The 15,731-nt window shown below is 42.6% G+C and overlaps 1 protein-coding gene across 1 annotated transcript in view; it reads right to left on the bottom strand.

The window, feature by feature from the left end:
* RAP1GAP2 (RAP1 GTPase activating protein 2) overlaps window positions 1-15,731 on the bottom strand; it is a 258,374-nt gene that overhangs the window by 39,106 nt on the left and 203,537 nt on the right. Inside the window, exons 10-11 of the mRNA XM_032263517.1 lie at window positions 2,856-2,934; window positions 1,877-2,019 (exon numbers count right to left, since the gene is read on the bottom strand). Of these exons, the coding sequence (XP_032119408.1) occupies window positions 1,877-2,019; window positions 2,856-2,934 (222 nt within the window). The remainder of the gene's footprint in view (window positions 1-1,876; window positions 2,020-2,855; window positions 2,935-15,731) is intronic.

The raw sequence follows: 15,731 nt of genomic DNA, 5'->3' as shown, positions 1-15,731 counted from the left end.
AAAAAAAAAAAAAAAAAAAAAAGGAGGGATTCAATCACACGTTATGCGAGAGGAAGAACAAGCCAGGCGCAGCTTCTCGGCCGGAATCTGGGCCCCATGTGAGGTTGCCACACACTGTGAGCCTCTGCAAGGCTCTCAGCTGTCTGGGGAAATGGACACTTCCCAGCTACCCCAGAGAGGGCACTGCTGCCCAACCTGGAGCCCTCCACTCCGGCCTGGGTGAGTCACAGGGAGGAACAGCTGCCCTGCCAGGGTGAGGCACCAGGCCATGGAGAACTTCCAAAGAATGTTCTAAACTCTGCAAATTTTAAAAACACACACATATGTGCCTTTCAGCCAGATTAACATCCCAGCCGGACTCAGAAGTCCTTCAAATGTAGAAAACATGAAAATACAGCTGCTCTTCCATTATTACCAAGGCTGGAGGCTTTCCAAGTCATGGAGAGAATGGTGCAAACAGACATCATTGGTCCTCTCAGTGGCTATGATTTGACAACCAAAACTGCCAAACCTATAGTTAAGTTTAGACGTTTAGGATGGGGTTTTCATGTTTGGTTAAACCCCACTAATTCGGTTTGAATTACAAAGGGGAGGTCAGTCTGCATGATAGAAAATGTTCAATGGCAGGCAGCACTCCCGGTATCAACAGATGCTAAAGGAGCTGAACACGGGCGTGTGGAAGACGAGCGCTCTGTGCAGGAGAGGACTCCGCCATTCACTCAGCCACTGCAGACGGATAAATGGCTGCTTCTGAGAGTGTCATGCCCAATCCTGAACCCTGGAAGTGCTTGTTCCGGTTGGGCACGGTAGCTCATGTCTATAATCCCAGCACTTTGGGAGGCTGAGGTGGGCGGATCACCTGAGGTCAGGAGTTCAAGATCAGCCTGGCCAACATGGTGAAACCCTGTCTCTACTAAAATACAAAAGTTAGCTGGGCATGGTGGTGGGTATCTGTAAACCCAAGCTACTTGAGAGGTTGAGGCAGGAGAATCACTTGAACCCGGGAGGCAGCGGTTGCAGTGAGCTGAGATCGCACCATTGCATTCCAGCCTGGGTGACGGAGCAAGACTATGTCTCAAAAAAAAAAAAGTTTATTCCAGGGGATTCTGGATGTCTCCGCTGGGATGGGGCCTCTCTTCCTCACCAGACGTTTCCTCTCATGGGTCCTGGTTGTCAGAGTTGGGACTCAGAACAGACAGAGCCGACCCTAGCAGGCCTCGGCCACTGCAGCGTGGCCCATGGCAGAAGCTCAGAAGCGCGGCTCTGCTTCTGACTTCCGTCTCCAGAGCCTGCTGGCCCACGAAGAGGCAGTCGATGCTCTGGGTCTTCTCCTGTGGCCAATTTCAAGTAATTCATGGTCCATGGTGATTTAAGTCCTCTCATGCCATAATGATCCTTCAGTGGGTTTATTATTGCTGCTCCTCTTCCCACTCACACCCCCATATCAGAACTGGAGTCAATATCAGGCCAATTCAAAGGAAACGGGTATCGGAAAACCAGCCATTTTATGAATGAAGGCAGCAGAGACTCACAAGGCCTGAGAGCTGCAGTAACACAGGCAATGGCAGGGTGGCTATCTGGACTTTCACTTCTTAGTGAGTTTCCGCCTGCTGTACTTCCTGCCCCTCCGTGACAGCAGGCTGGATATGCACGAGCCCCTCCAGCACTGGCCTCAGGGAGGTACCATGAGGTGCGGTGGAGAAGCTATAACACTGCTACACCCTCTGTCACCTTTACAACAGCCTGGGGACCAGTTTGACTGGGCTGGAGGCCTAGGCATGGCTGAGGACGGGTTCCCAGTGGACCAGTTTGTGAAGGGCAGGGCAGGGAGAGAGGAAATATGAATGCTTATTATGGAGACCCCAAGAAACCCCACTATGATGCAAAGAACTCCCCAAGGAGCCCCGGGTCTGCAAATCCCTGCCAAGCTGCAGACCCCCATGGCAGGAGGCATGAAGATCTCACCTTGGGGTACAGGACAGGGTTGAATTTCAGTCCCACCGCATCATCACAGAAAGCCTGAGAAGGGAGAAGAACATACAGTTCAGGGGCCACCTCTGTAGAGGACATCCGGGCTCCTCTGCCCTCCACGAGAACCCAGCATGGGAGGGCAAGTTACACGGGTCAGGAGGCCTGGGCTGGATTCCGACTGCTGCTCACTAATGGGTGCCCAGGAATGTCAACTCGCCTTTCTGGGGTTTGCCGGTAAAGTGCGAGAAGGGATCAGACAAAGCCTGAGACTTGTCTCCATTCTGGCCTGATGACAATGCCAAAAGCTACCCAGCCCACAACTGCCACCAAAGGTATTCAGCACAATTCTGTGACATTCTTGCTCCCAGAGTGAGGATCCAACCAACCCAGCTGACTATCCTGCTCACCCCACTTTGCTAACTCAGTTCCCAAGTTCGCAGGCTCAAGTTCGACCACTCAAGGGGGTGGTCAATCTGGAGCATCCTTCAGCCCAACTCAGGCCTCCCCTCTGCTGTGAAGGCTCCCCTGGCAGCCCCATCCCCACTCCTCCACTGACGTCCTATGGCGCTCACCTCATCCAGCCCCGTTTTTCCACTTCTCTCACCTCCCAAACTAGCTGTGAACTACATGGAGGTGGAGACCATAGGTGATACTGTTCCTGAGCAGCCTCCACACCAAGGATGAGCTGGGGAGTGGGAAGGAAAGACAGAGGCATCTACCCACAGCCCCCCTCCAGCTCCCATCCATGTCATCAAGGGCCAGAGTAAAGTGGCCTCCCCTTCCCCAAGGGCTGAGCCTACCCAGGACACACCTGCACCCCTACTCCAGAGGCCAGCCCTGGGCTGAAAGAGGAAGCCACCTTCTCTGACAAGTTAATTTCTCACCTTTGCAATCTGAGGGACACTGGGAAGCTTGCTCAGTCCAACCAAGGGGATCCGCTCATGCACCGTCTTCACTTTGGACCTGCACGAGACGGGAGAAAAAACGACATCCCTCAGAAATAGTCAAGGAAGGCGTGGTAACTCACTCCGGTCATCCCAGCCCTTTGGGAGGGCGAGGTGGGTGGATCACTTGAGGTCAGGAGTTTAAGACCAGCCTGTTCAACATGGAGAAACCCCGTGTCTACTAAAAATACAAAATTAGCCAGGTGTGGTGGCGGGTGCCTGTAATCCCAGCCACTCTGAGGTTGAGACAGGAGAATCGCTTGAACCCTGGAGGCAGAGGTTGCAGTGGGTCGAGATCCTGCCACGGCACTCCAGCCTGGGTGACAAGAGTGAAACTCTGTCTCAAAAAAAAGAAAAGAAACAGTCAATGAGGAAAGCAGCTGAGATCACGGCATACAAAGTACTTGCCTGAGGACTCCCTGAGGCCAGATCGGCCTCGTTTGGCCCGACATACGCTGGGCACGCACTTGCACTTAGGTATGCTGGGAGGTGGCTACTTAAAGAATGCGCCTGATACATTTGTCTGCCACTGAAATATGGGAAATGCAAATAAGGTCCCCATTATTTTTTGGTTTGTTTATACATTTTTGTGTTCTCCCAAGGAACTGAGCACAGCTTCTGGATATATTTGGGTTTTGTCATGAAATTAAGCCTTTATGAAAAGAAAACCTAGTATTTGAAAATCTGCGTTTACTCAAAATATAAATGGGATGGAATCTGCTTTATAAAGGGATTCACCATGAGAGTCTAAATTTAGCCTGTTCCCTTCATTCATTTAGCACATTATGAAAATGCTGGATTTTACTGAATGCTTTTCTGCATCTGAGGAGATAACCATATGGTTTTTAATCTGTTGACCTGGTGAATTACATTTCTGTTGAGCCATTTTTTGATTCCATGGGTAAAAGTCCACTTACTTCTGACGTATTATTTTTAATATCCTGCTGAATTTATTTATTTTTTATTTTTATTTATGTATTTATTTTGAGACAGAGTTTTACTCTTATTGCCCAGGCTGGAGTGCAATCTCAGCTCACTGCAACCTCCGCCTTCTGGGTTCAAGCAATTCTGAGTCTCCCGAGTAGCTAGGATTACAGGTGCCCGCCTGTATTTTTAGTAGAGACAGGGTATCACCATGTTGGCCAGGCTGGTCTCAAACCCCTAACCTCAGGTGATCTACCCGCCTCAGCCTCCTCAAAGTGCTGGGATTACAGGCGTGAGCCACTGCACCCGGCCAAATTCAATTTATTAACACAGTAGTCCCCCTTATCCATGGTTTTGTTTCCCACAGTTTCAGTTACCTGCAGTCAACCACAGCCAAAAAAATATTAAATGGAAAATTCCAGAAGTAACTCATAAGTTTTCAATTTTGTGCTGTCCTGAATAGCATAATGCAATCTTCCAGCGTCCCACTCCAACCACCTGGGACGTGAATTCTTGCTCTGTCCAGCGTACCCACGCCCCACACATCAGTCCCTTGGCAGCCATCTCAGTGATCAGACTGGCTGTTGCAGCATCTCGCTGCTTGTGCTCAAGGCACCCTTATCATACTAATAACGGCCCTGAAGTCCATGGTCCATGAGTGATGCTGTCAATTCAAACATGACAGAAAGAAACTGTTAAGTGCCTCCTTTAAGTAAAAAGGTGAAAGTTCTTAATAAGGAAAGAAAAAACTTATATGCTAAGGTTGCTGAGATCCATGGTAAGAATTCTCTGTCTGTGAAATTGTGAAGAAGGAAAAAGAAGTTATTGCTAGTTTTGCTGTTGCACCTCAAACTGCAAAAGTTATGGCCACAGTGCATAAATACTTAATTAAGATGAAAAGAGGATTAAATGTGTGGGTGAAAGATATAAACAGAAATGTGTTTCCGTTGATGACAGTCAGGTTTGGGACTATCTTACATTTCGGGCATCCACTACGGGTCTTGGAATGTCTACCCCACGAATACGAGGAGACTACTGTATTTTATTTAGATTTTCACATCTCTGTTCAAAAGCAACACTGGCCTATTTTTTATTTTCTTGTGCTTCCCTTGCCAGGTTTTGATATCAAGGTGTTATTCCATCCTTGTGAAATTGCTGGATAGCTTCTAATCCTTTTTTTTTTAAAGACAGAGTCTCGCTCTGTCGCCCAAGCTGGAGGGCAGTGGCACAATCTCGGCTCACTGCAACCTCCGCCTCTGGGGTTCAAGCGATTCTCCTGCCTCAGTCTACCGAGTAGCTCGGATTATAGATGTGCACCACCACAACCAGCTAAATTGTGTATTTTTAGTAGAGACCGGGTTTCACCATGTTGACCAAGCTGGTCTCAAACTCCTGACCTCAAGCGATCCACTCACCTTGGCCTCTCAAAGAGCTGAGATTACAGACATGAGCCACTGCGCCCAGCCTGATCCTTGTATAATATAGAGATTTTCTATTCCTTAAAGGTTTGCCAAAGCTAGTCTGTGACATCTCTGGGCCGGCTGTTTTTATAGGAGGATACTTTTGGCTACTATTCTAATTCTTTAGTGGTGAATGTTTAGGTTTTCTACTCCTTAAGGAGTCAATTTTGGTCATTTATATTTTTATATAAAAGCATTCATTGAGCACATTTAAACAAAGTTGTTTTCGGCATTCTCTGAGGACTTCCTCTCTGCAATTGTGTCCTCACCTTTACTGATGTAATACTATTTGTTTGTATCTTTTTTTTGAAACAGAGTTTCACTCTTGTTGCTCAGGCTGCAGTGCAATGGCGCCATCTCGGCTCACTGCAACCTCCACCTCCCAGGTTCTCCTGCTTCAGCCTCCCAAGTAGCTGGGATTAAAGGTGCCTGCCACCCCACCTGGCTAACTTTTTGTATTTTTAGTAGAGATGGGGTTTCACCATGTTGGCCAGGCTGGTCTCAAACTCCCGACTTCAAGTGATCCACCTGCTTCGGCCTCCCAAAGTTCTGGGATGACAGGTGTAAGCCACGGCACCCGGCCTGTTTGTAGCTTTTCCTTGTTTCTCCTTAGCAGTTTTAGCTGGAGGTTTATCAATCTTACTAGTCTTTTCAAAGAGACACCTTTCGGGTTTTTTCTTTCACCATCTCTCTCCTTTTTTATTTTTGCTTCCTACTTCACAAGTCTGTTCTTATCTTTTTCACCTCTATTTTCTTCAGAGTTTTTTCTAGTACTCTTTTTCCAACTTCCTGACCTACATACTTACTCGTTTGATGTTTTTTGAAGTGCATTGACAACTATACATCTCTAAGTACCACTTTAACTGTATCCCACACAATTCGATACGTAGTATTTTCACTGTCATTTAGTTCTAAATATTTTGTCAGTTCTTTTGTGATTTCCTCTTCAGTCCATGATTTATTTTTTAAAGTCTTTTTTTTTAACTTTCCAAATATGAGATTTTTTTCCCTCCAGTATTGTAATTGTTGACGATTTGTCTTATATTCAGGGAACATAATCTAAAGGATATATTTGAAATTTGTTGACTTTAGCCAGGCGCGGTGGCTCACGCCCGTAATCCCAGCACTTTGGAAGGCCGAGGCGGGTGGATCACGAGGTCAAGAGATCGAGACCATCCTGGTCAACACGGTGAAACCCAGTCTCTACTAAAAATACAAAAAATTAGCTGGGCATGGTGGTGTGTGCCTGTAATCCCAGCTACTCAGGAGGCTGAGGCAGGAGAATTGCCTGAACCCGGGAGGCGGAGGTTGCGGTGAGCCGAGATCGCGCCATTGCACTCCAGCCTGGGTAACAAGAGCGAAACTCCGTCTCAAAAAAAAAAAAGAAATTTGTTGACTTTAATACATGGACTTTTACTTTTTCCTATGCTACATGGACTTGAAAAAATGTATTTTTTTCTTTTTTAAGAGCAGAAATACATTACCCAAGATGAAATTCATTAATGTATCATTCAAGTCTTCTACATCCTCACAACTTTTTGCCTGCTCAAGCCACTGGTTTCTCAGAAATGTCACAATCTCCCACTGTAACTGAGTATTTGTCTACTTCTTATATTGCTGTTTTGCTTTTTTAAATTCAAGACCGTGTTATTAAGTACCAGTTAATAACTGTGAACAGAACGCGTTCACAGAACATCTGGGTGATAAAGAGGAACAGAACGTGTCCTCTTCATCATCACAGAGCCCAGGGCCTCTAGGGGACCAAGAAAAAGGGATCTTTCCCTACCCAGTTTCTGAGGAAATTCAAAAGCAAACAAATAACAGAATAAGGTGTTCGGAGTCAAAAGAACTCCCTTGTGATTGATGAAGACCACGTGGGAGCACACAGCTTAGTGTGCAGATGAAATGCGTCTAACTAACGCCAGAATTAGCCCAACTTACCCACCTAGTCACAGGCAATGCTGGCCATGGGCAAGCCCCTTCCCTGGGGCTGCTCAGGTGAGACTTACTGCACAGGAGCCCACCCTCCGGGCAGCTGGATCCAAGAGGAAAGGGGGAAGGAAAACGGCTACACATGTGAGTTCTTGCTCCCAAATACACCAATCAGAGAGGACAAAAAGAACCACGGGTGTTACACAAAAGTATTCCCTCTATGCCACAGGAAACATCAGGAGTGGGAAAGAAGTATTCCAGGTTACAAAGAAGTACACACTCTCCCTAGTCTTTTGGTCCTAAAATTTTATTTTGTCTGATATTACTATTGCTATGCCAACTTTTATGGTGAGTATTTTCCCAGCGTATCTTTTTCTATTCCTTTACTTTCAATCTTTCCACACCATTTTGCTTTACATGTCTCTTATGAGCAGAATATAGCTGTATTTTTAATTCAGTCTGATAGGCTGGTATTATAATAGGCTAATTTAAACTATTTATACTTATTGCAATTACTATCATATTTGAAAAAAAGATCTTTTTTTTTTTTTTTTTAGATAGAGCCTCACTCTATCACCTAGGCTGGAGTGCAGTGGTGCAATCTCAGCTCACTGCAACCTCTGCCTCCTGAGTTCAAGTGATTCTCCTGCCTCAGCCTCCTGAGTAGCTAGGATTCTAAGCACATGCCACCACATCCAGCTAATTTTTTGTATTTTTAGTAGAGACGGTTTCACCATGTTGGCCAGGCTAGTCTCAAAGCTCCTCGTAACCTCAGGTGATCTGCCTACCTCGGCCTCCCAGAGTGCTAGGATTACAGGCATGACCCATCATTCTGGCCTGAAATTATTTCTAAATCATCATTTTATATTTTTTATTCCCTGTGTTTTCTTTCCTTTTTTTCTCTTCCTTTCCTATCTTCAATTGAATTTTTTTTTCTGCTTTTTGTTTTCGTTAATCCTCTTTTTATCCCCTGATAATCTGGGAGCTATAGACTGTATTTCTGTATCTCTCCTTACACCTATTTATATTTTTTTCATCAAACTCTAAGATTTATGCCTCTTTCCTGAGGGGCATAAATAAGAAACAACAGAGTATGCTCTATCTACTGAACATTTTTTCCTTCCCATTGTCCTAATTACTTTTGTTTTTAACTTTAGTTCAAGCCTCCTTTTAAACCACCAAAAAGCCCACTTTTCCTTTACAGTCACTAATTAAATTTATCAACATATTTACCTATTTCTTGTCACTTTCTAATTAAATCTTTTCTGGTTTTTCTTTTCCTCTGATTGAAGTATATCCTTCAGTAATTCTTTCAGAAAGAGCCCAAGTGGGACATTCCCTTCGTTTTTTTTATGTCTGAAAGCAGTTTTGTCTTTGGCTTTTCTAGGTACAGAATTTTCCTTCTTTCTTCTTTTAAACACTTTAAAGCTATTGTCCCACTGTCTTTAACAACTATCATGGATGAGGAGAAATCTGTTCTCAGCCTAGTTCTCATTAAATCATAGATTATCTTGTATTCATCCTCAGATAGCTTTTTAATTTTTTTTTTCATTTTTAAACTCTTTTATTTCTGATGGTTCACTTCCACATGTCTAGAAGTACTGTTTGTTTTAAAACACTTTCAGCAGCATGGTCTGTGCTTTCTTTAATTCTGAAATATTCTCAGCTAAGAGTTCTTTGGTATTTGTTCATTAGTCTATTATTTCCTTTTAGAAAGTCTTTGAGACAAATGCCTCCCCATCTATTATCCACATATTTTTTTTTCACACACTTCATCTCTTGACCTGCACTGTGTTCTGTAAGAACTTCTTGGGACTACCTTCCAATTCATAAATTCACACTTTTTTTTTTTTTTTTTTTTTTTTGAGATGGAGTTTCGCTCTTGTTGCCCAGGCTGAAGTGCAATGACATGATCTCAGCTCACCACAACCTCCGCCTCTGGGTTCAAGCAATCCTCTTGCCTCAGCATCTCGAGTAGCGGGGACTCCAGGCACACGCCACCATTCCCAGCTAATTTTTGTATTTTTGGTAGAGACGCGGTTTCACCATGTTGACCAGGATGGTCTCGATCTCTTGACCTCGTGATCCACCTGCCTCGGCCTCCCAAAGTGCTGGGATTACAGGCGTGAGCCACTGTGCCTGGCGTGTTTTCCTTTTATAACCATGAGTTCTTGATTCATTTCTCTGCATCACCATTTATTAACCATTTTATGGATGCTATCCATTATTTATCTCATAAAGATCTTAAACATATTTAAGTGATTTTGAAAGTGGACCATTATTTGAATTTCATCAGCAGTAAATTCAGCTCCCATTTGTTGGCGATTTTTGAATATCTTTCTGGCACCTCCTCTCCTCTACACTCAGTGCAAGCCACCTTGGTTCGGTCCCCATCGTGGCTGTTACCTAGCACAGCTCTAGGGACATCTGCATCACGCAGTCTGGTGGTCTAGGTCATCACCTGGGATAATCACTGGCTCATCACAGCAGCCTCCTGACTCACCTTCCTGCTTCTGGCCTTGCTCTTCCTCTAAGCCAGTCTTCTTTTTCTAGCCAGAATGATCACTGTGCTGTGCAAATCTGATCATGACATTCCCCCTTCAGTACCTCTCCTATTACTCGTAGGATAAAATCTGAACTCCTAAACATCATCTGTATAGGATCTAGCCTCTTCTTACCTCTCTAGCATAATTTCTCAATCCTACACACACTCAGACACACCTTCCACGTTCCCTTCAGCCCTCCCTCACCACCTATGTTTCACATCACCCTCACTAGCCTATAATGATCAGTGTCCCTAAGAAGATGATGATGAGTAAGACCAAGAACAGAAACAAGAATATCTAAATGCCCTGAATGCCTTCTATGGCCAAGTAGCAGGACAAGAGCTTCTTCTTCACAGGATCACTACAACGAGACAAAGTCTGGCATATATTAAGCCTTGGGTAAACAGACTCTGAATGAATGAATTTCCTAATATTAACCATCCTGCATTAGTAAAATAACTCTTGGCTATAGAGAATTCCTTTTTTTTAAATATATATATATAGAGTCTCACTCTGTTGCCAGGCCCCAGGCTGGAGCGCAGTGGCACAATCTCAGCTCACTGCAACCTCCGCCTCCCAGGTTCAAGCAATTCTCCTGCCTCAGCCTCCCGAGTGGCTGGGACTACAGGCGCACATCACCACGCCCAGCTAATTTTTGTATTTTTAGTAGAGACAGGGTTTCACCATGTTGGCCAGGACGGTCTCGATCTCTTGACCTTGTGATCCGCCCACCTCGGCCTCCCAAAGTGATTACAGGCTTGAGCCACTGTGCGCAGCCAGTGAATTACTCTTTTCTTTTTTTTTTTTTTTGAGACGGAGTTTCGCTCTTATTACCCAGGCTGGAGTGCAACGGCACGATCTCGGCTCACCGCAACCTCCGCCTCCTGGGTTCAAGCAATTCTCCTGCCTCAGCCTCCTGAGCAGCTGGGACTACAGGCACACACCACCACGCCTGGCTAATTTTTGTATTTTTAGTAGAGACGGGGTTTTACCATGTTGACCAGGATGGTCTCGATCTCTTGACCTAGTGATCCACCCGCCTCAGCCTCCCAAAGTGCTGGGATTATAGGCGTGAGCCACCGTGCCCGTCCGTGAATTACTCTTAATAGTCTACTTAGATTTGAGTTTCTGGGATTGATACTTTATTTAGAACACTGATTTCTATATTCATAAGGAATACTGGTGCCTACCTTTCTACCTTTTCTTTGTTTTTCGTTTCTGTTTTTGCATCTCATTTGACTGATTTTTTTTTTTCAAAAAGTTTTTTTGTTTTGTTTTGTTTTGTTTTGTTTTGAGAAGGAGTTTCACTCTTGTCGCCCAGGTGGAGTGCAATGGCACGAACCTGGCTCACTGCAACCTCCAACTCCTGGGTTCAAGCAATTCTCCTGACTCTCTTGATTAGCTGGGATTACAGGTATGCACCATAAAGCCCAGCTAATTTTTGTATTTTTAGTTGAGGCAGGATTTCACCATGTTGGCCAGGCTGGTCATGAACTCCTGACCTCAGGTGACGCACAGGCCTTGGCCTCCCAAAGTGCTGGGATTACAGGAATGAGCCACCTTACCCAGCCCATAAAGAGCTTTTAAGCATTATTAAATTAATTGGGAAGTTTTCCATATTTTTTCTTGAATAGTTTAAATAACATAAAACCTGTTCCTTTAAAGTTTAAAACACCTCCCTACATGACCATCTAGATCTAGAAACATTTGAAGAGACAATTCTTTGAGAACTTTTTCAATTTATTCCACAGTTACTGGTTTGTTCAGGTTTCTTTTTTACCTCATCTTAAGTTACATTTGGCATACTTTCCTAGAAAGGCATCTGTTTCCAATAAAATTAGAAACAGAAGCAATTTAATAGCATGAGTTGAACACAGCATCCATTAGTAATCATTTAATCTTCTTCACATTGGTGGTCTTGCATCTTTTTATGACTAATTGTGTATATTATTTTCTCTTTTCATCTATATTCGACTAGCTTGTTACCTATCTTATTGTTTCTTCTAAAAGAAACCCAGATTTATCAAGTCTCAAATTCTTTTTATTTCTAGTTTATTTGTTTCCGCTTTAATCTTTGTGAATTCCTTCTTCCGGCTTTCCTTAGGTAACAATATTGATGACAACACTAGCAGCCACCATGACTGAGCAGCTACAGTTTGTAAGCTCCTCACTCATCAGGACATGGAAGCACCCAAGAATTTCTTTTTTTTTTCTTTTTTTTTTTTTTTTGAGACGGAGTTTCACTCATGTTACCCAGGCTGGAGTGCAATGGTGCGATCTCGGCTCACCGCAACTTCCGCCTCCTGGGTTCAGGCAATTCTCCTGCCTCAGCCTCCTGAGTAGCTGGGATTACAGGCACGCACCACCATGCCCAGCTAATTTTTTGTATTTTTGGTAGACACAGGGTTTCACCATGTTGACCAGGATGGTCTCGATCTCTTGACCTCGTGATCCACCCGCCTCGGCCTCCCAAAGTGCTGGGATTACAGGCTTGAGCCACCGTGCCTGGCCTCACCCAAGAATTTCAAGGTAGATGCTACCATCATCATTTCACAGATGAGGAAAATGAGACACAGAGAAGCTGCTAACAATACTAACAACTCGCACATATCACTCTTTCTTATTTTTATTTTACTGCATTTTTATTTTTATTTTTGTAAAGATGAAGTCCATTATATTGTCCAGGCTGGTCTCGAACTCCTGGGCTCATGTGACCCTCCTGCCTCAGCCTCCCAAAATACTGGGATTACAGGCATGAGCCAACATACCCGGCAGTTATTTTCTTACTTAGCAGGAAACCATTTAAGGTAATGAATTTTCTTCTAAGTATTGCTTTGAATACAACCCATAGGTGTTCTGTATTACATTATATATGTCATTTCTTTATAAATATTCCATAACTGCAGCTTCTATTCCCTTTGACCCAAAAGCTATTAAGAAAGCATTGGGATTGTTTACTTCCGAGTGGTTTCATGGATTTTTAAAAACATTATTTTGTTATTAATTGCTAGTTTGATCATCAAATTGTAGGTGAATACATTCAGCAGAGAGCTTGCTCTTTGAAATGTATCTAGATTTACTTAATGGTTCAAAAGTTCCTAAACATAGCTGCCATCGATAATTACCTATAAGTAAGTTAGTTACATAGGTTAACTGATTGATTGATTGATTGATTGATTGATTGAATTTATTTACTTAGAAATAGGGTCTTGTTTTGTCACCCAGGCTGTAGTGCAGTGGCACGATCATGGCTCATTGTAGCCTCTGCCTCCTGGGCTCAAGCAATCCACCTGCCTCAGCCTCCTGAGGAGCTGGGACCACAGGTGTGTGTCACTTCACCCAGCTAATGTTTTTTTTAAAGAGACAGTGTCTCCCTATGTTGCCCAGGCTGGTCTTGAACTCCTGGGCTCAAGTCATCCTCCCACTTCAGCCTCCCAAAGTGCTAGTGAGCCACCGCACCTAGCCGAGATTTTTTAAAATAGAATCTCAACTAACAGCCCAATTTAAAAAGGGGCAAAGCTTATAAACAGACAGTTCACAGCAAATAAATACAAGCGGTTCTTAAAAATATGAAAAGATGTCCAACATGATTCATATTAAGATTATAAACTTAAACAACACTAAACACAATTCTTACCTATGAGATTGGCAAAAATCAAGTGTTTGACAGTACATTCTATTGGCTTTGGAATAAGAAGCACTTTGATACATTGCTGGTCAAAGTTTTGAATTTAACATTATCAAAATACAAATGGGTTTATGTTTTAACCCAGCTATCTCATCCAAGAAACTATCATAATCCATAAAAACTGACATCTGTACAAGGTTATTCATTTAATCATTATTTGTGTTACCAAAAGATTGGCAATAGTCATTAACAGGGGATGTATTATTTATTATTATTATTATTATTATTGAGACAGAGTCTCACTCTGTCACCCCGGCTGGAGTGCAGTGGCGCTATCTCGGCTCACTGCAACCTCCACCTCCCAGGTTCAAGTGATTCTCCTGCCTCAGCCTCCCGAGCAGCTGGGATTACAGGCGCATGCCACCACACCCAGCTAACTTTTGTATTTTTAGTAGAGACGGGGTTTTGCCATGTTAGCCAGGCTGGTCTTGAACTCCTGACCTCAGGTGATCCATCTGGCTCGGCCTCCCGTAAAGTGCTGGGATTACAGACGTGAGCCACCACGCCTGGCCCAGGGGATGTATCAAATAAATTATTTCACATCCACGCAATGGAATACTATGCAGTAGTAAAGTAAATTAAGACATTCTCTATAAGCTATTATGAAAAAAATCTCTAAGATATATTGTTAAGAGAAGCAAGTTACAGAATTCTATAGAATGCTATGGAAATAAGGAAGGAAATAAGAATATATATATTTATACATCTTTACATATCTTATTTAATGTGTGTGTGTGTGTGTGTGTGTGTGTGTGTGTGTGTGTGTGTGTGTTGTACAAATGGTCAGGTTAGAGCCTGGAAGTCTAGGTTTTGGTTTTTATTTGTTGGGGTTTTTGTTTTTTGGTCTTGCTTTGCTTTACTCTGTTTTAAAGGTCCAAAATGATTCTGATATAGCAGGTCCACAGAAAACCACTGATATACTATGTGATCGATTTGTGTAAATATTCTATAGGCAATTGAAAAGAAGCAAAAATCTGTTAGAGGATCAAAGTCTGATAGATACAGAAACAGAAACATATAAAGAAAAATATGTATATAATTGACGTATTAATGAGATGAATAAATATCACTTCTTACCCTAGTGTTGATATGTCAAGTGACGTGTGTTAAAAATCTACCATTACAATTGTATTCTGTGAATTTTTCCATATATACATGTGTACATATACAACATATACTATTGATAATATAAAGGTGTATATCTTCATTATTGATTTTACCTTTTATGAAAAGATGGACAATGGCCCTCTTTATCATACTGATTGCTTTTTTGCCTGGAATTCTACTCTTCTATATTAATATTGCCAATCATGCTTTCTGTTTTTGACTTTTGTAAGTTTTTCTTAACAATTTTCAAATATTCTGAGTTACTTTCTTTAATATAGATCAATTTGTATAGGTTTTTTGGAGATATTACTCAAATTGGGAATCTGCGTTGTTTGACAATGGAATTTAACTCATTTATATTTATTATCATCACATATGTACTCACACTTCTATCATATTTATTATTCCTTCATTTTCCTTTTCTACATGTGTATTTTCTTTGTCTTCTTTTACTATTTGGAATGCTTCCACTCTACTAGTAATTTTATAGCTATGAAATACTAAATTTTCATCAAAATACATCCAGCGATTAGTTTCCTTTCATTGATTTTGTCTGTTAATGGGTTAGTCGTTTTGATTCCCAGATGTAAGTCTTCAATCAGCTTAAGAACACCAACTGTCCATATGTTTAATTCCTGCTCACTGCCCTCCATATTCATCAGAATCTCACTCATCATTTTAAAGTTGTCGTGTTTCCTTTGAATTACGCAAGAGTTTCTTAAGCTTGTTCCCCATATGAATAACTGGATTTTCTACAAAGTAGATTCTGCCTTTTACTGCTTCATATACCATTTAAAATTCTTTTGGGCCATTTTTAGTTTCCTTATATTATCTCCCCAACTTAACCAGCAACTGTTTCCTCTCATTCTGTTGGCTCACACTATCTTTTCTTTCACAGTGTGTATTTTTTCTAGAAGTTCGTGGAAAATGCAAAGTTATTATCTCAAATTTACCTGGTTTTCTGTAAAAGTAAATACTTTTCAAAACTCTCTTATTTTTCTAAACAGTTTATGCTTTTTTGAGGCAGAATCTCTTCTCTTACAAACCTATAAAATTTCTTCTTCTTTACATCCAAACTTGAAACGGAATTAATCTACACAGGCTTGTTGTCCCCAAACTGTGGGTAGACTCTTCATGGCACACACAGGCTGTCAGAATA

The sequence above is a fragment of the Sapajus apella genome, unplaced genomic scaffold, assembly GCF_009761245.1.
Source record: "Sapajus apella isolate SASKATOON/1434 unplaced genomic scaffold, GSC_monkey_1.0 scaffold136, whole genome shotgun sequence".
In the NCBI taxonomy this organism is placed as follows: Eukaryota; Metazoa; Chordata; class Mammalia; order Primates; family Cebidae; genus Sapajus; species Sapajus apella.
Note: the sequence above shows the minus strand (reverse complement) of the source record. Positions and strands in the feature narration are given on the sequence as shown.